Genomic DNA, 24,755 nt, shown 5'->3' with positions numbered 1-24,755 from the left:
ATTTTAAAATAAAGTGAAAACCAACATAAGATGTTTGCAAAAAGAAAATGGATACATTATCTTCTACACTGTGTGCACAACCATTATGCAAGTTGTATTTTTGAGGATTAATTTTATTGTTGAACAACTACCGTGCTATTGGTCAATCCAAAATATCAATAACCTCTCAAACCTGAATATTTGAGAAAAAAGTGAGATTTTGACTTTCTTTGGACAATATAAATGTGTTAACAATTGGGAAACTATTAGTGTGCAGGATTATTATGCAACTGAATTAAAACTGAAAACTTTCTGATCTCACTTATTTATTATCATCCGATAAAGTGAGAATAATAAACATAGAACTCAAAATTGACAAACATTTCTGACATTTAAAAAATAAATCAGTGACCAACATATCCACCATTTTTTCATTAACAGTTCTAAGCCTTTCATTCATGAAGTCTGTCAGTTTCTTGATCTGTTGACGATCAACGTTTTGTGCAGCAGCAACCACAGGGTTCCTGACACTGTTCAGAGATGTGTTGCGTTTCAGAAGGGCCCACGGGTTCTCAGTGAGGTTTAGGCCTGGTGAGGAAGGGGCCACTTCATTACTCTTTCATCTTTAAGGCCTTTACTGGTTAACCAGGTAGTGGAGTACTTTAATGGCTCATTGTCCTACATAAAAGTCATGGTTAAGAATTGAAAGGCGTGTAAGCAAGTGTCTTGATTTGAAAGTATGTGATTCTGGGAAGTTCTCTTTGTTTCTGCTTTGCTGTTAGTACAGACGATCATGGAGATCAGAAAGCTTGGCGCAGCACCTGCTCTGCTCTTCTCATCATCTCTCTTAGGCGTGTTAATAATCCATGAACACTTGAAATCTTTCCAGTTCATTTAGCAGTTAAGCATATTGAAGTCATGAAAAATACGGTTCTCTAAAAGTTAACAGCCAGCACATCGTCCTTCACCTGCAGGTGTTTCTAAAGACTTGGCAGGATAAGAAGCATTTACTACACTTGGTGGCTTTTAAACATCTGATTAAACACTATAAGGAGCTTCAGTTACTTGGTTTCATTCATACTGTTAGAACTTTTTACTTTGTGTCATGTCATATGAACTTCAGTGTGCTACAGATTATTGCTGTTGTAAACTATTATGTTAGTAATCGAGTATTGTATCAAGTATTCTATTGATTATTTTGACGATTAATTGAGAAATTGAATAAGAAGTTGGTCAAATAAAATATTGGTAAATTCTGCCATAACAGCAGTATTACTATTGTTACTATTCATATTTGAGCATCCCTAACAATTACCTTTAGAAATGTAACCTGTAACAATAATAGCTCACTTTCTAAGTTAACCTGAAGAAAAATTATACAAAAATCTGAATTTTATAATAAAGAGGTAGGGTAAAAAATGTTTATACTTCGGTTTTTAGATTATGTATTCATCTTCAGTCAATTTAATGGATGAACTCTCACTTTGCACAGCCATTCATAGCTTATGTGTCCATGTTAGCGGCAGGTTTTAGTTCCTTTATCACACACAGAAACACATTTACCAGCTATGTACCGCCACGATGCGCTCCGCACAAATTTGTTGCTACCACGATATATAAAATATATTTTCTGATTTGTCCATAAAGATGCACTTTCTGGTAGTTTTAGGTTAAGCATCATTTACAGCACAGCCGCCCACTATGTTCAGTCTGTTTGCTCATCTGTATAAATACACTTGCCACACTCTTTCTCGCATTCACTCTGAACCGGCCACCAGGCAGCAGCTCTGGGAGGAAAAAGTCTGCCGTACTCCAGGCATTGTGCCAGTTATTTTTTATTCTTATTGATCCCTGAAAAACGATAAAAACCCAGATATTACCCAAAATCAATGAAATTCCCCCGGACTGCACTTCAAAATTGAATGTTATGCTGCTAACACTTAGCTGTCATCAACAACTCAGAGATGGAAGTAAGAGCGTAACATAAATAATCACCTAGCCGGTGATTATTTGTTATTATTTAGCGCACCGTGTTAGGTGTGCTAAATAATAAAAAATTATTTAGCTTCAAGGCAGGTAATTTCCTCTAGGAATTTTAATAATCAAGGTTCTCGAATCATTCGAGAAATCGCTACAGCCCTACTTCAGGCAGACAGCTAGTTTTGTGGCCTTGCTTGAAAAGTGTTGATACGAAACCTATTGTTAAAAAAAACAACTCCTTTTGACAGTTTGTCACAAGCCATCAGGGATCACAGCAAGCAGGAGGACGATATTACTGTGGTTAAATGAGACCTAAATGTTACTGTTTTGGCCTCCACTTCAAATACTGCGTAATCACGTAATCACGTACTGGGAAATCACGCTAAATATGCTGTCCTCACAGTGAAATATGGTGATGGGAGCATCATGCTTTGGGAGTATTTTACTTCATAAGGTCTGAGTTTATGGGAAGGTAAACTACATACTATTGAAATAATTGAAAAAAAATCCATCAAAATCTCCAGTCAGTTCTAAATTTTCCACTTTTTTTAATGTTAGAACATAATAAAATCAAATTAAATTCAAAAACTGAAAAATATTTGTTGTTTACTCCTGGCCAAAATAAAATGTAAAAAACAAAGGAAAATTTCATATAATTAATTTTTCTAGATTGAAGTTTGCCAAAAATATTGGATTGTACCAGCTGAATACACTCTTCAAGATTTTACAAAGAATCCTAAAGACTATGCATAATTTTCCTTCTACAGAAATGATTTATGCAATCATTTCTGTTGGATTATCAAATAATAGTTTTACACAACATATTGAAGGTTTTTTTTTGCAATGTGAAAAAACGGGAAAAAGTTGCATTAATACTTTTTTTGTTTTGTTTTATTGCTGTACGTAATCAGACGTTATTTAAAGACATCTGACTCTGTGGATGTAGAGTAGACAAACACGTTCCCCTTATTTTGATAGTCTCGAGTTACAGCATTCTTTTTTTCTGCATTCTTTTTTTCTCTTTTTTTAATACTTGACCTATTTGACAGCTGTGGATCCCTCAGCTCTCACTTCAAAGCAGCGGTAAGCACCATGTGGAGATGCAGGCTCACTTTCCTTTGTCAGGTACTTTAGTGCAGCAGCTTTGGAAACTCTATTTGACAGTCAGAGGTCAGTTAATCTGTCCAGAAGCACCCTGTTACAGCTGTGGCGCCTCACTGCAGGTCTTCCAAGACTCTGAGCTTAATTAGAGCCTGAACATAAGCTGCCAGTTCAGTCTGCGGTCCACGCTGGATCATGTTTCTACTAAAACCTTTCCTTTTTTTTTCTGATCACCTTTGTTTTCTGAAATTTGCAGACAAATAGCAAGAAAAGTGATTGATCTTCAGAGAAATAGCCTGCTCATTTGCTCCTGCTCTTCCTAGAGGAACGTTTCCTCTAGGAAGCTGCCTAATTAGCCACATTTATTATTGAAGAAATATGTTGCAGTTAGTTCAAGGAGCTAAGTCGCCACCAGACGTTCTCAGTATGGCCAAATTAACTTAGAATTGGAATGGAAATGTTTTCACAAGACTGTCCTTCATCCAGTCCGGCCCACTGTCAGTCTCTGCCACCACTAAGGCCAGTTCCACAACATAAGGGCGGGAGAGGGTTTGTGAAGAGGCAGTCTGGCCAGATTGATCCTGGTGCCAGTAATGAGGTCTGACACCAACTGCATAAGGAGACAATGTGGGGACCAGCAGCACCAACCACAACCACTTGAGTTTTTAATAATCACTAAGATTGGCAATGGTGAGCAACCACATCTGGTAAACCATGGAGGAGGTGGTTGCAGTGCAGGAGAACTCACAGGAAGTCCTACGGTTGTTTAAAGCGAAAGATGAATGATATTTAGAGGGATAAATTATGTATCAAGATCCCCACGAGAGCAGTAATGATCTAAAGACAAACCATGGATGGTATTTGGTTTGACATTTGCTCAGATTGGTGATCTATAAATATCCTGATGAATCGCCTTTGTTTTTCATACTTTTTTTGTTTGCTTAAACTGTATACAAGTGATACAACTAGGCATCCAAACCTTACTGTAATCAAGTCAATCATATGTTAGAAAAAACAAATCCATCCATGAATCATTTGTCTATGCGTGTCCATCCATCGTCCATTCATCCACAGCACTATCTTCTTGTCCAGCCATCCATATATCATCTATTCCTCATTCCATCGGCCCATCTATTAATCTATCCATCACCCAATACAGCACCCAACCTCTTAGTTAAAACGTTAAACATGCTGGGAAGAAAGTGATACTCTGAGATGTGCATTTGTGGTGCGAGACGGTGGTGGCAACATCTGAGGGATGACTTTCTTTAGTAGGGACAGACAACATGGTGGGAGTTGATTGGAAAATGGATACATAAAAACATGTCAAAGAATTTTAAAAGACTTGAGACTATGATATAATATGTTTATTCACACAATGAGTCATTAAAAGAAAACATGCCACGCCATCATTATCCAACTACTTCCTGTTGTCTTCTTCGTGGTTTGCGCCAGTAGCCACATCTGGTTGTTGATCATGTGACATGATGCAACAAAAGTGTTTCCATTGCAGTATTGAAAAATAAATCAATTTCAACATAGCCAAATATTGGCCCTATTGAAATTGGCCAATATTATATATACAGTATATATATATATATATATATATATATATATATATATATATATATATATATATATATATACAAGAGTGTTTATATATATATATAAACACTCTTGTACCAAAACTTTTTTGTGAAAAATAAGAATCTTTTCAAAATTGCTTTGTTTCCATTGGGCAAATTTATTTTCACAATGTCGAATTTCACAGCAAGTCACTTGTGCCTCATTTCCACTGAGTGGTCAGTGAGATTTGACCAGGGTCATCAAGGCACTTGACCTTGGCCTTAGTACTGACTTTGATGTGCTCCTAGCCTTCATAGGGAATTGCTGTGTTGGTTGTGGGGAGAAAGGGAACCCCGGGGCAGCGATGTGAGATAACACTGTTAATGACACAACCCTGTAGAAGCAGTTGTTGTTGTTGTTGTAGACTAATCTCTAATATTAATCCACTAATATTAGAGACGTACAGTACTTGCCAATATCTATAACTGGGTTTCAGTCCAGTTACAGATATTGGCTTTTCTGTGAAGCCCACCATGCACTTTGCTCCATGTCGGCTTTCCTCACACAAAGCAGAGAACGATGCTCTCTGCTGAATGTTCTTTAATCTTTCAGGCTTTGTGAGGAGACAGTGTCAAATGTTATTTTTGTGCCAAATTACAATCATGACAAGATAATCAACTGTTTTTATCTGAAGTCTTTTTGTTGCCGAAAAGTCTGGCATTAAAGTCGGGTTAAGCTCTCTGAGAGACGCACTTTATACCTTCATCTGTGTTCATCAAACTCTCAGGGAGGCAACAGACAGAGTACTGGAAGGAATTTGCGTTGTTAATTGACCATCTGTGGATAACACAACATCCCATACTTAAATCTGATTAGGGGAAAGAAAACAAGGCTGTTTCTCTGAGCCTGTGTGGAGTTTTTAGCTGTTTGTTCTGTAATCCTCAGTAAACTGGAGTTCTGCTGTAAATAAAGACTGCTGTTTTTCAGCCTCACACTGTGGAGGGTCTTATTTCTGTTCAGTTTAATAAACAATATGTTTGGATTTTTTTAAAGCACTTTTAAGACTGAACATCCACATAGAGAAAACCACTATACTGCTCACAGTTAGTTTTTTATGAGAAAGGTTAAAGTTAAATAAAGGGTGGATTAACACTGCTTGGCAGGAGGAATGACCTACATTCAGACTGCCAGTCAAACCTCTCTATAGGCCCCCCTCGAAATAACCTTTCAAGTGTTCATGGTCTCGATCATGTCAACAATCCTCTCTGTTCTGAAATGGAGGTTTTGAGGATTTTTACTTAAAGGTGTATTCGACCATAAAGAGCAGCAGAACAGCCTGGCTCTCATGCCTCTTCTAAATGCTTGTCTACAGTGTGAGGTTCTCTGGGGCTCCATCCGCCACACTGAAAGGCTTCGTTTCCCTGACAGCTTCCCCTCTGTTCATCTCACTGCATATCCCCAAGGAAGGAAGACAAAGGCTCTTTAATAACCCTCCTCTTTATTAAAGGATTATGTGGGGATTAAAAGGCCATATCATAAATTCATGTTAACATCTGTTCAAAGCCTTTTCCACAGCTATAAAATTAGCATATGTTACTTATGTGTCGTTTTGAAGGTAGTTTTGTCCTTTTATGAAAGGTGGATTTGGCAGAACATTTCTAAAATGCAATAATAAGACCAGTCTCCTAATATTAGAGATGTACTTACCAGAGTTGTGGTTCTAAGTGGCTCATTTCCGATCACCAATTTCTCAAACTTCTTACAAATACCCATTTAAAACTATTCTGATTTCTGTCAGAGCAACAGTATACAGGTTTATACAGTATAGAATAGAATAGAATAGAATTACTTTATTCATCCCAGCAGGGAAATTATTTCGCAGTTACAGCAGCATAGAGACAAGACACAACAACCACCACTGAGTAGCAATTGTAGACAAGATAAAATAAAAATAAAATATGACATGCTGTCAATATAAAAAGCAGCTTAGAGCAGTCCTTGCAAAGATTCAAAAAATGCAGATACAGTATGTATATGTAAATATATGTACAGCAGTGTGCCACAGTGCAGTTGTGCAAAATTGGACTGATTAGTGCAGAACAATGATTTAGCTTTTATTGTACAGTGAGATGGCATGTGGCAGGAAGGATTTCCTGTATCTGTCCCTACGACAGCGGAGCTGGAGCAGCCTATGTGAGAAGGTGCTCCGCTGTCTGTCCACTATGTTGTGGAGAGGCTGCTGTTTATTGTCCATAATAAACAGAACATTTTTCAGTGTCCTCCTCTCCACCACAGTTTCCAGGGACTCCAGCCTTAGTCCCAGTACAGAGCCAGCTTTCCTGATGATTTTGTCCAGTCTATTAGAGTCGCTGGCTCTGATGCTGCTTCCCCAACACACAGCAGCAAAGAAGATGGCACCGTCAACAACACTGTGATAGAAGGTCTCCAACATCTTGCTGCACACATTGAAGGATCTCAGCTTCCTTAAAAAATAGAGTCTGCTCATCCCCTTCCTGCACACAGTGTCAGTGTTAGATGCCCAGTCCAGTCTGTTGCCGATTACAACTCCCAGGTACTTGTAATCCTCCACCTCCTCCACCACTTCCCCTTTGATCTTCAGTGGCCGTGAAGGTATCTTCTTCCTTCTGAAGTCAATCACCATCTCTCTGGTCTTACTAATGTTGAGCCTCAGGTGATTCTGGTCAGACCACTCCACAAAGCTGTCCACCAGTGTCCTGTACTCCCCCTCCCCTCCCTCCCCTATACACCCGACAACCGCTGAGTCATCAGAAAACTTCTGTAGGTGACATGACTCAGAGTTGTACTGGAAATCAGTGGGTGTACAAGGTGAAGAGAAAGGGAGAAAGCACAGTTCCCTGTGGAGCTCCTCTTTTGGTAAAGAAATATAAACCTTTCTTTATATTTTCTTAGTGAATTAATAGTTGAAATCTTTTGATGGGTAAAGGTTTATATGAAAGACTTAAATATTTAGTGTTTGATCTTTTCTAGTTTCCTTAAACTGATGTTTAGCAACAGCTAACAGCAGTGTTGGTAATTTTTCCAATTTCTAAGTCCAAAATTCACAGTTAATGAAGCTTTTGTTCACTAGAGCCCCATCGTTTGTAGTATTTTACAAGATAATATTCATGGACCATTTCAGAGGTAACTTAAAAGCACAGCTAGCCATTCTGTGGTGCTAACTTTAGCTAGATTAGCAAAGCAAAAAAAAAAAACATATTCTCAAGTACCAGTGGCCATTATTATTCCTCCCAGAATATCTGAAAGTTACATTTGTTTGTACTAAGAACTGCTTGCACAAAACTTTATCTTCTACTGTATATTGTCATTTCAAATGGATGTTTAGTTACAGAAAATGGTTAGCATTAGCAGCATGAGGAATTTTCTGATTGCTAATATCAAACAATATTTATTTACATCTCATCAGGTTTTTGCTTACAGTAACTAGATATTTTATCCAATAATTTCAGTTAAAATGTATTGGTCTTGCTATCCTTAAGAATACAGCTCAGCCAACCTTTTGTTGGAGCTAACGTTAACTCAGTGAGCAAAGAACAAAATATTGCTTCAAGACATGCACTATAAATGATTAGTGTTTTATCTTCTATATTCTCATTTCAATTTGTTCATTAACCAAAAAGAAGCTAGCATGAGCAAATTTTCTGACTAAGGGCAAATTAATATTCTCACCTAATAAAATGTTTTCTCACAGTAGCTTGATCCTTTGTTCTATTTTTTGAGTACTTTATCAGGTAAAACACAGCCAAGCTAACCATTCTATTGAGCTAACTTTAACTCAGTCAGAAAAGCAGATGAAATCAAACTTGAACAAAAGTGTCTAAAAACATCTGTTTGTTTTTATTATTATTAATCACTAAGGCCCATTTCAGATAAAAAATGTCAAGATGTCACCAACACATGTATTATCATACAAATTAAAAATACAAATGATATATTAAAACTGATGCTTTTCCTCCAACAAATGTGTCATTCACAACCACAGTAACTATACGCCTTTGTGTAGCATCAGTGAAATTATGAAGATATGAAAATATTAATTTTTCCCTCTTTCACAATTCTCATAACTAATAAATAATTGAATTTTGATTTCCCAGACAGCCTCACTCCATCCACAGTAATGCAAAGACAATAATGGAAAATCTCGAGCCAGCTGCCTGGCAGATGAACAGTTTTCTGCTGTATGTTTTCCAGCCTCGGAATAGACAGGAAAACACACAAACTCCCTCATTGATGGCTCAGTCCAACTTGATTTGCTTCACAGAGATGAGCTGACATCACAGTTCAAAGCACAGCTGCCTCCTGCTGCCCCTAATTATTACCAATAGGCTGAAGAACCATATAAGCTGCCATATGGCACATTGAGGAGAAGTGAAATTCTAAATTAGCTGCAAAACAAAAGCCAAATCCAGAGCAGGTAGTCGTTTCCAGTGTTGTCTTAGAGGTCAAATGTGACATTTTAATGAAAGAAAATGGGCTGCGAATAACAAAGCCGCAGCTGTGTAAATTCCTCTCCTGACAGTGGAACAGAATACGTTTGATTTTGATCTAATTAGTATTCTTTTAAGAAGGGAATGGCTACCCTCCTGCTGTTAAAATAGATTTAAGAGAAACCCATTTCAAGATGCACTAGAGATCCTTCTGTGTTTGTACACAGGAACAGAAGCATTGTGTTCTGTACATGCAACCCAGACCTTCTGTTAGAGGTTTTCAGAGCAGCAAGCCTGTAAAGGTCCAGTGTCTTTATCTGCGTGGAGTCCGTGCAAGCGAAGCCGAATGAGCTTCTCAGCCCACTGAACTGAGGCTGACTGAGAGACCTCCATGCCCCATTTGGTCCCTCCCAAATTAAAAGCACCGATGCAGAATGCCTCGGGCTCACCAGGCTAAAGGCTTCGTCTCTGATTAGTTGTAACAATACACTATGTGCGCAATTATTAGGCAAGTCTTAGTTTTGACCAAAGCAACATTTTTATGCATATTTTAAAACTCCACATTGTGTAAACTTGAATAGAAGACACTTTCTTCAAGCAGTGGTACAGGTGGTACATCCAAAATACAGTGGTCTGCATCTTTCAAGAAGACCATGATTGTTATGCAGGACAGTGCTCTATCACATACATCAAAATACTCCACTATGTGGCTAACAAGTAAAGGCCTTAAAGATGAAAATACAATTAAGTGCCCCCCTTCATCACCAGACCTAAACCCCAATGAGAACCTATGGGCCCTTCTTAATCGGGAGATTTATGGTGAAGAAAAACAACACATCTCTGAACAGTGTCTGGGAGACTGTGGTTGCTGCTGCACAAAAAGTTGGTCGTCCACAGATCAAGACCCCATGAATGGAAGGCTTATAACTGTTATTGAAAGGAAGGGTTGGTCACTGATTTATTTTTTAAACCTCTGGTCAGACCGTGTGATCCTGAAAGTACTTCTATACCTTTGTGTCAGGTCTGCTAATCTCTGTTTAGGGTCTGGTCAGTTTTCCTCATACAAATGACTCAAAGTCTTCTGGAGAGAAATGTTGCAGGCACAAATGTAGGTCTTTTGGATGTTGTGTTCGGCTCTGGCTCTCTCCCACTGCGCTCTTCTATTTCTCATCTGGGAAGTGATCCAGATTCACCTCACTGTTTTGTTTTGTTTTAAATTACACCAATAGGGACACAGTGTGGCATTATCTAAATTTATAATATGATAAACAACTACTCAGACAAAGTTAGTCTTCCTTGCTTACTCTGTAGATTCCAGTACAGAACAGACCAAATGATGTCATTAACCCATTAGGTGAAAAAATGGCGACCTCCATTGGTGGAAAATAGAACAATACACATTTTTTGAAGTGATTATGAGTTTTGGGATATCACAAATTTTTTAGTTAATAGGAAAATTACAACATATCTAAGCCAACATGTTCAACTAATTCTCGATCACTGTAATGCTTTGTTGGAGTGCCGAGATTCCAGAGAGCCATGTTGGACTGCTGGAGCCTCCGTGCAGTGAGAGGGCAGCACAAAACCCTTTGTGTTCCTCAGCTGATGTGTAACGTCACACCTTGCTGTGGGAGACAAAAACTGGGGATGTCAAATTCTGGGTAAATTAGAGCAGCTCACAAAAGATAAAGGCAGTAATAAGACGTCTTTTCTCTTTAAGTTGTGCCAGCATTTGTTTTTGTTTGGATTTAAATACAGAGCCACATTTTTCACTTGCGATACCGTATGTACAGAATTATAAATTTATTTGATTACTCTGCAGCAGCTCAGCACACTTAAATAAACAGTTCCACAAGCTTGGTCAAACATGTAAAAATAACATAACTTTACTTTGTGCGGTCAGAACTGCTTAAAGGAGTATAACAGCCAATGTAAAATAAATCCTAAAGAAACTGACAAAAACAGTTGGTTGACTATATTTGTCAAACATGTCAAAAACATGTTTCACAAAACATGTCTTCAACAAACCTTTCAAATGGATTAGAAAGTGCAATTACAAATTCTAAGTATAATGCTAAATAAATAATGATTTATGAGCATGATGTTGCTCATAGCAAAATCATAGAATTAAACTGATTGGTGCGTCTCTAGATTTAAACTCACAATAAAGAGGTTGACGACTTTTTTTTCTCTGAACTTCCTTTATTTCTGTGCAATAATAACCTGCATTTTCTATTTTATGTTGTCTTGCAGAATTATTTATTCTCCTTTAACTTTTTCACACAATAAAGTGGACGGAAAAAGATACATTGTTCCTTTTCCTATAAAAAGCCCCCCCTGAAAATACAAAGTGCATTTGTATTAAGCCCCCAGCAGGACAAATTGCGACTCGCATATTTCACTGTTCCTCTGATTGTGACGCTGTGGCCTGACTCTGTTCTCTAGTGTCTTTTTCTTCTGAAGCCTGTGGTGCAGGTGTGTTTTTTCGGGAGAAGAACATAGTTATTATCGGTAGTTGTTGTTGCTCTTTTTTCTTCTGGGCAAAAACATTTACCAAAATTTGCCAAGCTGTATTACGTATATTTAAATACCGTAACGTTATTGGCACACAGGTAGAGAAGAAGCATGGAGACTGTTTAGCCAATCAGGACGCAGAACACAATGCACAGTGAAAAAAAAACTGCACAAAAAAATCCTCAAAGCAGCAAGGCCGTGAAAGGTGAACAGCGTTATAGCGAGGGTTCACTGTACTGTAAGTGTTTAGTAGTTTATCTTCTATATTCTCAATACACACTGATGTTTAGCAACCACAAACAGCTAACATGATCAATTTTTTAACTTCTAAAGCAAGCAAATATTGTTATCTAATCACATTTTTTTTCTTATATTAGCCCATTTCACTCATGACTTAAAATGATTCTGAAAGATTGCTGTCAAGAAAACATGACATTTTTTGTCTGACATCTGATTTCAATCTCTGCCGTTTGAGAGGCGAACCTTCTGGTCTCAGACTTCTTGGATCTCTGCAAATTCCTGTGAGAGCAGGGCATTTAGAGGCTTTGTGCTTTCATCAGCACATGGAGCCTTTAAGTGGCTCAAGCAGACTTAATTAGCCTCTTCTCTGTGGCACACTGCAGCCTTTTGCTCAAACTAATCTTCTCAGGTTAATGCCCAGCACTCCCTCCACCGACCGTCTCTGACAGAAGGGAGACTACTTAGCTAAAAGATGAATCCTGTACGTAGCCACAGCTAATGAACTTGATTAATTAAACAGAGACTCTTCCTAATTAATGTCTTATTGCACTTGATCTGACTATGACCCTGTAACAATAGGGGGGAAACTGTGGTACCTCATTTACCAAAGAGAAGTTTGTACTCATTGTTTTATTTGATAGTCTTAATTAAAGAGTGATTACGTTAGTTTGTTTGCGAGGAGAGAGGAAAACATTTAATTCTGTCATTTCTGTCTTTGTCCTGCAGGTTAATGGGAAGGACCTCTCAAAAGCCACCCATGAGCAAGCAGTGGAGGCATTCCGCACCGCCAAGGACCCCATCATGATTCAAGTTCTACGCCAGGGTCCTTACCCCCAACTGCTCGCCCCCATCACAGACACTCAGGTGTCGGACATCAGCACCCAGACCGACATCACCCTCCAGCATATCGTGGCTCTCACCAAGCTGCCTCCCGCCTCACCCCCGATGACGGAGCTGGAGGAGTATCTGCTGCCGGAGGAGTGAGTAGAGTGGCTGATAGCGCTGCATCGCAGATTCATGGGAACTTCAGAGCGATCAAAGACCGAATACGGTCAAGGTCTTGGCATAGATTATTCTTCCACTTAGTTAATCTTTTTTTTCCATGGAGTCTTAGAGGATGAACCAGGAAAATTCCTTTTCTACAAATTAAAAGTCCATCTTGATGTAAAAGGAAACATACAGACAAAATGACGTTGCTGACACACCTGGTAAAGATGTGTTTGTGACCAACTTAGAGGGATCTTAAACTGTTCTTTTTGTGTACAATTTCTTAACCTCTTCTCTCACCACAAATGTTTTGTGTGTGTGGCCTGGGATGAAAACAGAATGTGGTTGAACCCAACAAACTCTAGAGATGCACCAATCAGGTGTTATTTCTGGTCCGCTCTGGTTCTCTAAGATCTGACTGATCAGTCACCACTTTTAAACATTTTGTAACATAGAAATATATATAAAGGTTGCAAACTAGCATGGACCGGCTAGTCTTCCCCTCCGTGCTTATGGGTTGGACTGGGAAGGTTTGCCACATCAGAACTTATTCAGCATATCTTCCCATCATCCCTTTCTTGTTCGGAAAAGCCAAAAACTACCTCAAGCTGGCGGAAAAAAATATTTTGCGAAATTGAGGAAATTATTTAGAATTTTGCTGCTTTAATCAGCCATTTCTAATGTGACACTTCAAGATGTACATAAAAAAATTATATAAACACAATTGTGTTCAGTTTACTAACAAATTAATTTTCACAAAGAAAAAGTTGCTGATACTTTGCACTCCAAGAACAATAGACGCTCTGCATTACAGTTCCTCCACCGTGCTTTACAATGGGCATCCTGTGTTTTATGCAGCGTTAATCGCTAAACAGCTCAATGTCTTATCTGATCAAAGCACACGGTTTGCTCTGGGATGTTTAGTGGGCATTCGTTACATTGGAAGATAAAGTTGTCGCTGCCCACTTTTTTAGCCCACTCCCACCTTAGTTAGAGTCCAAAGTGTAGGAGGAGCAACAGCAGCGCTGAACCACAGGCTCCGTCAGAGCCGCTGACGTGAGGAGCTAGCTGTGGCTCTGCAGCACAAACAAAAAACCCTCCAGTAAATAAATACTTAAAGCAAAAGACATGTAGCACATTTTATTTACTTTCACTGCTCAATAGAGTGAAAGACATTAACAATAAATATCAGACTGCAGATAGTTGCAGTTTGATTTGGCTGAATCATGATAAACAGCCTCATTTTGCCTTAAATCAAAACTAGCTAAACTGGCTACATTGACTTTGCTCTTTTTTCTGTCGAAGGTATTTCAATTATATTAAGCTTTCTAACTCTTACTTTAATAATAAGAGTTTGAAACTGGAGGGGCTGAGTATTACCATTAGCCAACAGCTCTGTATGGGAGCCGAGATCAGAGCAGCTGACAGTAAAAAAGAAAAAAAGCAATACTTCCCAGACATTCAATTCTAGACTTTTCCAAGATTGGGGAGTCTGGATCCCCCCCACCCCTTTTGTATTTCCGTCCATGCCTGGAGGGTTGCTTTGACTCATTACTGTATGTTTGAGAAAACCTTGAATCTCCCATACCTTGAATCTCTGTATGAGCTGATACCCTGCTCATACAAAGCTCCACCTTGTGGAGTGGCAAAGAACCACTCCACCACTCAACTCCTCCAGACTAGCGGCAGCAGAAATGAGCAAACACCTGGTGGAACTCAGCGTCTGCTGAAAAAATGCCAATGCTCCTAAGAACAGTTGTAAAAGGCATCACAAACATTGTTGTGATGCTGAAGTGCCAGAAAGGGTAGAAGCTTCTTAAAGAGACAGAGGCCAATTTCATGTTGCCAGAAGTCAAATTTCTTTTCTTACTTTTGGTATATACAGCATTTTCATAGCAACTGAAGGAGACAGTTGCTTTATTGCGCTGTAAAATTACAAGTGCCTGGAAAACACATAACAACCCCCCTTTAATTTGCAGGGTAGCATAAAGTTAGGCTCTGAAGCAATAAAAAGTCTAATGAGTCCATTATTACACTCTTCCAACGTGATGATGCTTCAGTACAGACAGATGCAGTGATGTGTCTACTGTATAAGCCTGTGGCTTCAGTGGTTGCTGTGGTTGATCAGGTCTAGATTCAGCAACATTATGAGCCCATAAAATGAGGTCATCTGATATTTGGATTTGCTTTCTTATGGTCTCAAGCCATCAACACCCCATGAATGATGGCTTGTCTTGCCTCTGGAGAAAGCTTTGATAACAAAGAGCAAGCAAGCGTCACAGTCTGACGGAAAATGTTCTTGCCAATCACCAGAGATGACGGCAGCTCCGGGGCACATTAAAACAACGGTTCTGCTCTTTTATAATTGCATATTCTGAAGCTGCTGCTCCTCTTTCTGTGTGTGTGGGAGACATCACAGCTCCAACACCGTGAGTACACATGCACCGTGACATCAGGAATGTGGCCTCTAATGAATAATAAGTGGTTTCTTTTAATTTTAGTCAAATGAATAATGTGACATGCTAATTTGTAATTAGCCTCTGGGTGTAGCTTCAGTATATCTGATTTTAGACTGATTTCCTTCCAATTGCATTCCCTCTTTGTGTCATTTTATTTTTAGACCCTGGGGTAAAATTAATTCCAAACACATTAAAGGGTTTCTGAGTTTTGGGCTTCGTTTCCCTAATTTATTTTTCACTCTTTTCAAATTTATCTCACACACACTCTTTCCTCTCCCAGGTCTCCTCCAGAGCACACATATTTTGACCCCAGCGATTTCCTGGAGGGCATCCAACAGGAGATAGAGCGTGAGGGGCTTGAATATGAGGTAAAACTTAATCTCAATTTAGATCTCTCTGCTGTTTTATCAGTAACACAAGAGCAGAGGTAGACCTGAGATGAAATAATCCAGCTGAATCGCCTTTTTTAGTGGTGACCACGTCCTGCTGCGGCCATTGTTAGCTATCAATGACATGACTGGAGAAGCTGTTTTCTTTTAACATGCACAGCACTGACTTCATTACTTATTAGCAACATTAACCTGACTTCATGCAGTAAACAAGGGGCTCGTCAGATAATATGCTGTCCTCACAATGTGTTACTTTACAAAGCTAACAAACCTAGCGATACAGCTAGCCAGACAGTTAGCTAACACCTGAAGTGGGAATAATCCAGTCCTCGATTGTTTTGTGGTTTTATTCACAACTCTATTTCATTTTGTTTTGTAAAGCCTTAACAAAATATGAGGGTAAGTATTTATTAATTATACATAAAATACTAAAGGTGACTAGACTTCAACTAATAATAGCATAGATCACAGATGTCAAACTTCAGTCCTCACAGGCCGCTGTCCTGAAACTTTTAGATGTGCCTCTGCTGTATCACCTGAATAGAATAGAATAATTAGGTCATTAAGGCTCTGGAGAACTGATCTACACCAGGAGGAGGTCATTAAGTCATTTCATTCTAGTGTTTTGTACCAGTGGCGCATCTAAAAACTGCAGGACAGCGGCCCTTGGGGACTGGAGTTTCACTCCCCTGGAGATGCTTCTTAACATAGATAATTAGCCAAGGATGTACCTTGTACAATTAGCTGAAGCACATAGAAATGATTAGTTTAACTAACAAAGCACTACATAATATTCAAATAATTATTGATAACATGAACCTACAAATGAATAATCTCCAAGGAACAATGTATTTAAAGGACAGCCAGTGACGCCATGCGTTCAGCCTGACCAGTTCAGACCAAATTATAAGGTCAAACTTGTTGACCAATGTCCACCAGGTGGCAGTAAAATTCTGTTGTACAACTTTTGTTTCACAATAACTAAAATCAAACAAAATATTCCAAGGGAGACAACACAGATAATTAGTCGGCACAGATAACAGCTGCATCCACCGCTGACAGCTGCTGGGTGAGTGTATGATGTTCACTCTGATGACCTTTGACACATTTGACCCCTCTAGTTGGAGGTGATCTTCTCCCTGATGTTAAAGGCACCCACAGAGGATTAATCCAAATCCTTGAATGGTGGCCCCCAGTTTAGCAGTGGTCTTAAAAGCAGAGCAGGGACTTTAATATGTTCATTTGATTAATTGATTACGTAGATTTTAAAAATAAGCCAGTAGGAATTCCCCTCCAATGGGAAATGTTGACTTTTTTACAGCAAGGCAAGGCAGAACTTTTTTTTTTAAATCAATTTTCTATGTCTGACCAAATTAATTTTTTCTATTGACTTTAAAATTCATGTGCATCAAAAGAGAAAAATTGAAGATTATAATGTTTTTAATAATTTCTTTTTTTTTTTTTTGGTCTTTTATTTGTTCTCCTGCACATAGAAAATGAAAAACATTTTTTGGTAAGTCTTTTTGCTTTTTTCTGTGTTGGAAAAAAAATGGCACAATATTTTTGCACTTGCCATTAGAGCTAAAACAAAACAAGGACTTAAAATACTTTTTTCTTCTCTTTTGGTTATTTACTGTAGAAATAAAAGAAATGTGGTTTATATAGTGAGAAACACTTAATAGAAAAACAGTCAAATTTTGCACACCACCATTCTTTCATGCTTGTCTACTAGGAAAAAATGGAGTGCGAAGAAGGGAAAAAAAACATTAATATTTTAATCTACAAGTTTTTGTTTTTACTTGCGCATGACTTTAATGTCAAAAGAGAAAGAAAATTTGATCGGACAAAATGTGTGTTGAAAGAAAAAAAACTTTGGGGTTTCCATACTTTCACCATTCCTGAACTACAAAACTGAAAATCTGAAGGAATAAACTGCTTATTTTCAATTATGCATTTAACCTCATTTTACCTCATAGAAAAACTGTCAAATTTTGCACATCACCATTCTTTCATGCTTGTCTACTAGGAAAAAAATGGTCAGCGAGGAAGAAAAAAGGCGGCACTGATAGTTCAGTTGGTTTAGTTAGCATGCTGTCTAACCTCATCAGTTAGCTAATCCCACTTGTTTGTGGATTTGTATGAAATTGCGTTAAATGTTAGCATTCAACATGAAGCATTACATCCAACTCTGGACCAAAAGCAGAGTATCACTCCAGATTTAGCCACCAAATCACTCATGGCTTAGTTTTTTTAGGGGCTACCCCTCACAGAGCGTGGCCTTTGGCCTCTGAGACCAATGCTGTTCTTAACTTTATCTGGATCTGTGAGATTAAAGGTGTTGACAAGTGAAAAACAGCACATTGGCTGTCTGCAGCTCACTGCATCATCCCTCATGCTGTCAGTGGGCCTCTAAGAAAAGCCGATGGCCTCCTGCATCCAGCTGAAAGATTCATTACAGTGATTGATAGATTTGCGTTGCTCTCTGGCCCCATTTTGTGGTCAGTACATTTACTTTGTCTAGAAACACACTTACACGAGCTCCCAGCTATTTTTCTCCTGCTTCGCTGGGGGGAAAAAAGTAATTTCAGGTTTAATTTGTATCTAACCAGGAGGTGGATCTGTACCGAGCAAACATCCAAGACAAACTGGGCCTGACCATCTGTTACAGGACTGATGACGAGGATGAGGCTGGGATCTACATTAGTGAGGTAAAAGTTCCAGGGTTGTGCTCAGATCTACTTTAACACTTAGTGACAACAAACTGTACTTGTCAAAAGGAATAATGTTTGCTTTAATTCATAATTTAAACATGTTCCTTTAGATCGATCCAAACAGCATCGCTGCAAAGGATGGTAGAATTAGAGAAGGGGACAAAATCATACAGGTAAGAGTTAGAAAAACTAATGCTAGAAGCTTCAGTTGGTTTGAGTAGAACTAGAAATAATTAGTGTTAAAAACAGAAAAACAGCCAATTTTTATGTTCGTCCAGATCAATGGTGTTGAGATCCAAAACCGAGAGGATGCAGTGGCGCTGTTGACCACTGAGGGCAACCAGAACATCTCTCTGCTGGTGGCCCGACCAGAGATTCAGGTAATAAGCATGTCAGAATATGTGTGGTATAGTACAGGTTCGTACTGTAAACCCAGAGATTCACAGAAAAATCATCTGGTGATTGGAATTGGATGATTTTCATCTTGATCAACCCAGAAACTCAAAAATCTGCTAATTTTCTGATCAATGCTAGCAGGAGAAATGAAATCCTACAACCACAACCTACAACAAAATTGTGTTTTTTGTTCTACAATTTTGTTGTGGGTTGTGTTTGTAGGATTTCCCTTTCCCTCATTTCTCCTGCTAGCGTTAGACACACACATTTGTTTTGGTTGTATTTACCCAGAATGCCATGCGCTTTAGTCTGCTTTCTGCTTTTGGAGCGGTCTCTGGTCCACTAGTGGTTTACTTCAACCAAATCAAGACCTAGGTTTTTAGGCGAACCAGAGATTGCTTTTTTGGTCCACATCAGAATTCAGTTGTGATTCACACCTCCTGAAGTAAACTGGACTTGTTACCCGTTTTACAGCGATTGGTCATCCATCCACACAATGTGACATTACTTCTGCTGCTAAAGTATAGCTTATAGGAAGCAGAGAAAAAGATTATTAATGTTGCGTCTTAAATCTGTATCTAAATCGACCATAAAATTCTGATTAAAATGAAACTTTTTGAAACTTTTGACCAATAACTGATAACCGGTAACACTGTATAATGCTTTTTGGATGACAAATAGGCCTTGAATATCAGAAGCATGTCCTCTGCTCCCTCAGTGTTTTTGTGTGGGGTTTTTTGTGTTTTTTGTTTTTTTTACATTTTCATGTTTCATATGTGTGTCTAAAAATGCATCTCTCTTGTGCTCCTTATGGCATCCCAGCTGGACGGGGGCTGGATGGATGATGATAGGAACGACTTCCTGGATGACCTCCACATGGACATGCTGGAGCAGCAACACCATCAGGCCATGCAGTTCACTGCCAGCGTGCTAGAGCAGGTACACACACACACACCTTCACAGCATGCTGAGCAGGAAGACACACAATCAATCTGAGTAATTAATGTTTGACTGGTTTTGGGTTTCTTGTTTTCATTGTTAACAGAAGGAGACTAGGAAGACATTGGGTTCATGAAGAAAACCTTTTAATCTATTAACTAGTTTCTTGCAGTATTTGTAGATAAAACATGGGCCTTTACTTTTATGCAGTGTATACATCTTTTCACAGAATATTTACATTTTGTTTGCAGGAAATACTTAAAGCTCACTAAGTCCTGACATAAAGGAGGAACAAAGTCTTAAAGTGTTAGCTACTAGAACTAATGGTGAAAAAAAACCCAGACATTTCTTCCTATATCTTTGAAAAAAGAGAGCATCAAACACAACAGCTAAATGTTTGTCAGTTTAGTAGTCTGGAGTCCAGTGTGTATTAACTAGTCTGGAGTCCAGTGTGTATTAACTAGTCTGGAGTCCAGTGTGTATTAACTAGTCTGGAGTCCAGTGTGTATTAACTAGTCTGGAGTCCAGTGTGTATTAACTAGTCTGGAGTCCAGTGTGTATTAACTAGTCTGGAGTCCAGTGTGTATTAACACAATGCCCTGGTGGAAAGACATCATCAATGATCTTAGTGAGGCAATTATTGCAGACCAACTCAAAAGCCAATGGACTTCTATTTTAGAAGTCCATCATTCTAAAATAGGAAACATTGTTTAAAATTGAGAATGGTTCAGCTCTAGACCTTCCCTGAAGTGGACAAGCTTTCAGGTTGATGTTAACGATAAACCACTTACTGGTCATCCAAGAGGTGACAAGAGGTACATGTCAGGCCCTATAATGTTGACGGTATACTTTGAAAAACAAGTATGGGTTGTTTGGAAGATATAAGAAGGAAATTATTTCTGAAAATACAACTTTGCAAACCGAGGCATAGTTTAGCAATGAGCACAGATGTTCAGACATAATGAACAAAACCACATATAGAGAAAAACTAACACATTAGAAAACCTCACACCAAGCACAGTAGTGGAAAGTTGATCATTTGGCTTATTTTGCAGCTTGTAGTACCTTTGGTAAGTATTTTGTGACAACAGAAGCTTGGTCTCAATATGGTCAACAACAGGACATTGATTCAAAAACTGTCTGTAAATCTACAAGAGAATAGTTAAAACATTCACTAATTCAGACTGAACTGTTGAAGTAAGAGTAATAGCACATCTACATTACCAAATATCCTAGAATTTAATGAAGCTTTGCACAAAATGTAATCAGTTCAAGATGTTGATCCCTAAGATGACTCTACAAAGTTAATTGAAAATGTGGATCTTGGTGTGCATCTGAGTTTAAGATCTTTTATGGTCGACTAGACAACTTTCCAAATTTACTTGGTTGTTTGTCTTTGCAGAAGAAGCATGAGGAGGACGGGGGCACCACAGACACGGCCACGTTGCTCTCCAACCACCACGAAAAGGACAGCGGTGTTGGCCGCACAGACGAGAGCACCCGGAACGATGAGAGCTCTGAGCAAGAGAACCTTGGTGACGATCAGACGACCACAGCTTCCAACACGCTGGGCAGCTGCAGGAAACTGACCTATAGCCAGGACACCCTCGGCAGCACTGACCTGCCCTTCAGCGGCGAGTCGCTCATCTCTGCAGACTACGCCGACACCGACTTCCTGGGCATCCCAGTCGACGAGTGTGAACGCTTCCGAGAGCTCCTGCAACTAAAGTGTCAGATGAGGAGTGGCGGCGCTCAGGGCCTGTTCAGCCTGGCCGCTGGGGGCACTGAGGATCAGACAGAGGAGGGCGTGGATAAGGAGCTGGAGTTGCTCAACGAGGAGCTGCGCAGCATCGAGCTGGAGTGCCTGAACATCGTCCGTGCCCACAAGATGCAGCAGCTGAGGGAGCAGTGCCGAGAATCATGGATGCTCCACAACAGTGGCTTCCACAACTACAACACCAGCATAGACGCTCGCCGCCACGAACTGCCGGACATCACAGAGCTGCCTGAGAAATCAGACAAGGATAGCTCAAGTGCCTACAACACCGGCGAGAGCTGCCGCAGCACTCCTCTCACTCTAGAACTGTCTCCGGATAACTCCCTCCGTCGTGGAGCAGAGAATCAGGGCGCAGTCGGACTGTCTGGATCTGGAGTCTCAAATGGCAAGATTCACAAGCCCCTCTTGTCCCCGGTGCAGGAAGCCGGAGGCCCCAGGCGGTGCAGAGTCTCCTCTAAAGACCTGGACGGAGAGCTACAAGCCGAGAGCAAAGAGAGGAAGCTTGGGGAGACGGGTAAGGGTGGACGAGGCTCTCAACCACATTCCCCTTACAAGCACGCTCACATCCCGGCCCACGCCCAGCACTACCAAAGCTACATGCAGCTGATCCAGCAGAAATCTGCAGTGGAATATGCCCAGAGTCAGATGAGTCTGGTCAGCATGTGCCGGGATGCAGTCAGCCCCGGTGACCATGAGCCCAGGATGGAGTGGAAGGTAAAGATCCGCAGCGACGGCACGCGGTACATCACGAAGCGGCCGGTCCGGGACAGGCTGCTGAGGGAGCGTGCTCTCCGTATCCATGAAGAGCGCAGTGGCATGACCACAGACGACGACGCCATCAGCGAACTGAAGATGGGCCGCTACTGGAGCAAGGAGGAGCGGAAGCAGCACGCCATGCGGGCCAAGGAGCAGAAGCAACGCCGCGAGTTCATGAAGCAGAGCCGAGTGGACTGTCTGAAGGACCAGAGTGCTCCCGAGGACAAGAAGGAGCCAAACATCATCGAACTCAGCCACAAAAAGATGATGAAAAAGAGAAATAAGAAAATTTTTGACAACTGGATGACCATCCAGGAACTGCTGACCCATGGCACCAAGTCACCTGATGGGACTAGGGTTTATAACTCACTTCTGTCTGTGACCACGGTGTGACTCCAACTCCAAGGTGGAAGTGGGCCAGCGTGTACATATGGCGGTACTGGCTTGGACAGAGAGGGCTGCCACCAACATGTGGCGTCACTGTGTACATAGGAAATCAGAAAAGCCTTTCGGTTCCTACATTTTCATTATAGGGCTCCATTAAGTGATGGCTGGGTTTCACTGAATGGGACTTTGCAACTAAAGCAATGATTTTTTTCAGTAACCTTTTCTACCTTTGAGCTCTTTTAGATATTTTTTGGAAACTGCAATATTGACTCTTTTTGGAAGGTTTTGAAAGTGTGTAAAAAAATGTGAGCCATACTTTACCAGCCAGCATTTATATATATATATATATATATATATATATATATGATTTTAGTGTGATACTTTTATGGAGAAAATGTTATTTTACCTTTAAAAAAAGTCAATCACGAAAACCTTTGTATAAGGATTTTGGAGAATTATAAAACATAATTTGTATAAAATGTGTGGGTTTTTTTGTTTTAATTTCTCCCAAAAGATGCTGATTTCCCAAAGTTAAAGACTACCGGCGGTGTACCGTCTATCCCAACATGAAGAGAACATTGATACTGATGTGTGTGTATGTACGATAACCTTTAGAGTAAGATGTGGAGTATGTGTTTTATGTTGTGCACACATATAGATGCTCTTGCTTTTGTAGAATTTTATGTATCGGGAAGAGAAACCAGCTTAACAAATCCCTAGTTAGCCTCACAATTTGAGTCTTGTACAATGAGAGATAATAAATTATTGTTTTATATATGATGAACTTTGAAATGTTTTTGAAGTTTCATTTTTGAGAATTACTGAGGACCTAAACTAGTAAAAGCAGATCAGAAATCCTTGTAAGGCTAATTTTATTGTCATATTTGTACAGCTGCTCAAGACGCATTGATATTCATTGAACTTTTTCATATTTTGTGACATTACAGCAAAAAACCTAAGTACATTTTACCAGAATTTTATGTTATAGTCCAAAACAAAGTAGTGAGTCATCATGCAGTTTAAGAAAATTGATACATTGCACAGATTTGTATTCAGCCCAGGCCAATAGTCTTAAAATGTCACCTAATAAGTTGAGTCTACTTATGTGTAATTTATAATGAATAAAATGAAACTGTTCTACATAGGTGCTGTTTGTAAAGTTGCAGTGAAAAATTAACAAAAAAGGAGAAAAAAATACAAATCTGATGCCATTCTTGGAGGACACTGTCTGGGTGCACAGATAATGTAGGCCACCGCTAGCTTTAGCACGTTTGGGACTTTTATTAGATGAGGAAACATTTTAGTCACTTAACACCCACTTTAAAGAACAAGTGTTTTTTCCACAAGAGTCGATCAAAAGACACTAGCTACAATTATACATGTATATATAAAGAGGCATTTTGTGAAAGTTATGGTCATTTTGTTCCAATATCTTGATTCAGCTCTTATTTTGTAGGACCGAAAATGAGAACTTAAGTTTGTCATGCTTTGTATGCAACAAGCTTCAACAGCTCACTGAAATCATGAGCTAGCTGCAGTAAAAATACACCTAGCAAGAAAACATGCTTAAGTAACAAAAACTGGCAACATAATACATCAAAACATCAATGTTGATAAATTGTGATACAGAACAGTCAGCTAAATGCTTCCGCAAGAAAATATATTTTCATCAACTTAGCAGAGAAACACGTCTTAGACACAGAGATTTAACTGCTTTCAATGCTGGAACTGCTGCAGTTTGGAACTATTGGCAGCTGGATGAAACACTTGACTTCCGAATTCCATGGTGTGTCTGAACCCTCCTTACCAAACCCTAAACACCAGAGTTCCGGTCACCTTCTAATCTGGCCACGTAAGCTGGTTGCTCCTCCGAATATAGCCCCCATACCTTGCTAAATATGATAAAGGGTGAGCAAAGTGGAGATTGTAAGGGGGTCTTGAATGGAGAAATGGGATGGAAAGAAGAAAACCACAAAGAACTTCCACAAGGCAAGGGAATTTAATTTATATAGCAGGTTTCAGCCAAAGAAAATTCAGTGCTTGTACAAAGAAGTTAAAAACAACATACAAACAAAAACACATCAAACATATTAAAATTAGACAGATTA

General features: G+C 39.5%; 1 protein-coding gene across 3 annotated transcripts in view; it reads left to right on the top strand.

The window, feature by feature from the left end:
* The window catches only part of pdzrn3b (PDZ domain containing RING finger 3b), a 124,424-nt gene extending 100,985 nt beyond the window's left edge, over window positions 1-23,439 (top strand). For 2 of the 3 annotated variants that reach the window (XM_028023240.1, XM_028023241.1), the window contains 7 exons: window positions 12,573-12,826; window positions 15,573-15,660; window positions 18,291-18,389; window positions 18,503-18,565; window positions 18,671-18,772; window positions 19,611-19,727; window positions 21,130-23,439. In XM_028023240.1, coding sequence (XP_027879041.1) covers window positions 12,573-12,826; window positions 15,573-15,660; window positions 18,291-18,389; window positions 18,503-18,565; window positions 18,671-18,772; window positions 19,611-19,727; window positions 21,130-22,653 — 2,247 coding nt within the window. In that variant the 3' untranslated portion in view covers window positions 22,654-23,439. Of the gene's footprint in view, window positions 1-12,572; window positions 12,827-15,572; window positions 15,661-18,290; window positions 18,390-18,502; window positions 18,566-18,670; window positions 18,773-19,610; window positions 19,728-21,126 lie in introns of all 3 variants that reach the window. The other variant, XM_028023239.1, reaches the window with a different exon arrangement.
* Window positions 23,440-24,755: the final 1,316 nt, after the last annotated feature.

This window comes from Xiphophorus couchianus, chromosome 7 (genome assembly GCF_001444195.1).
Source record: "Xiphophorus couchianus chromosome 7, X_couchianus-1.0, whole genome shotgun sequence".
NCBI classification, from domain to species: Eukaryota; Metazoa; Chordata; class Actinopteri; order Cyprinodontiformes; family Poeciliidae; genus Xiphophorus; species Xiphophorus couchianus.
This window is presented reverse-complemented; position numbering and strand designations above follow the sequence as displayed.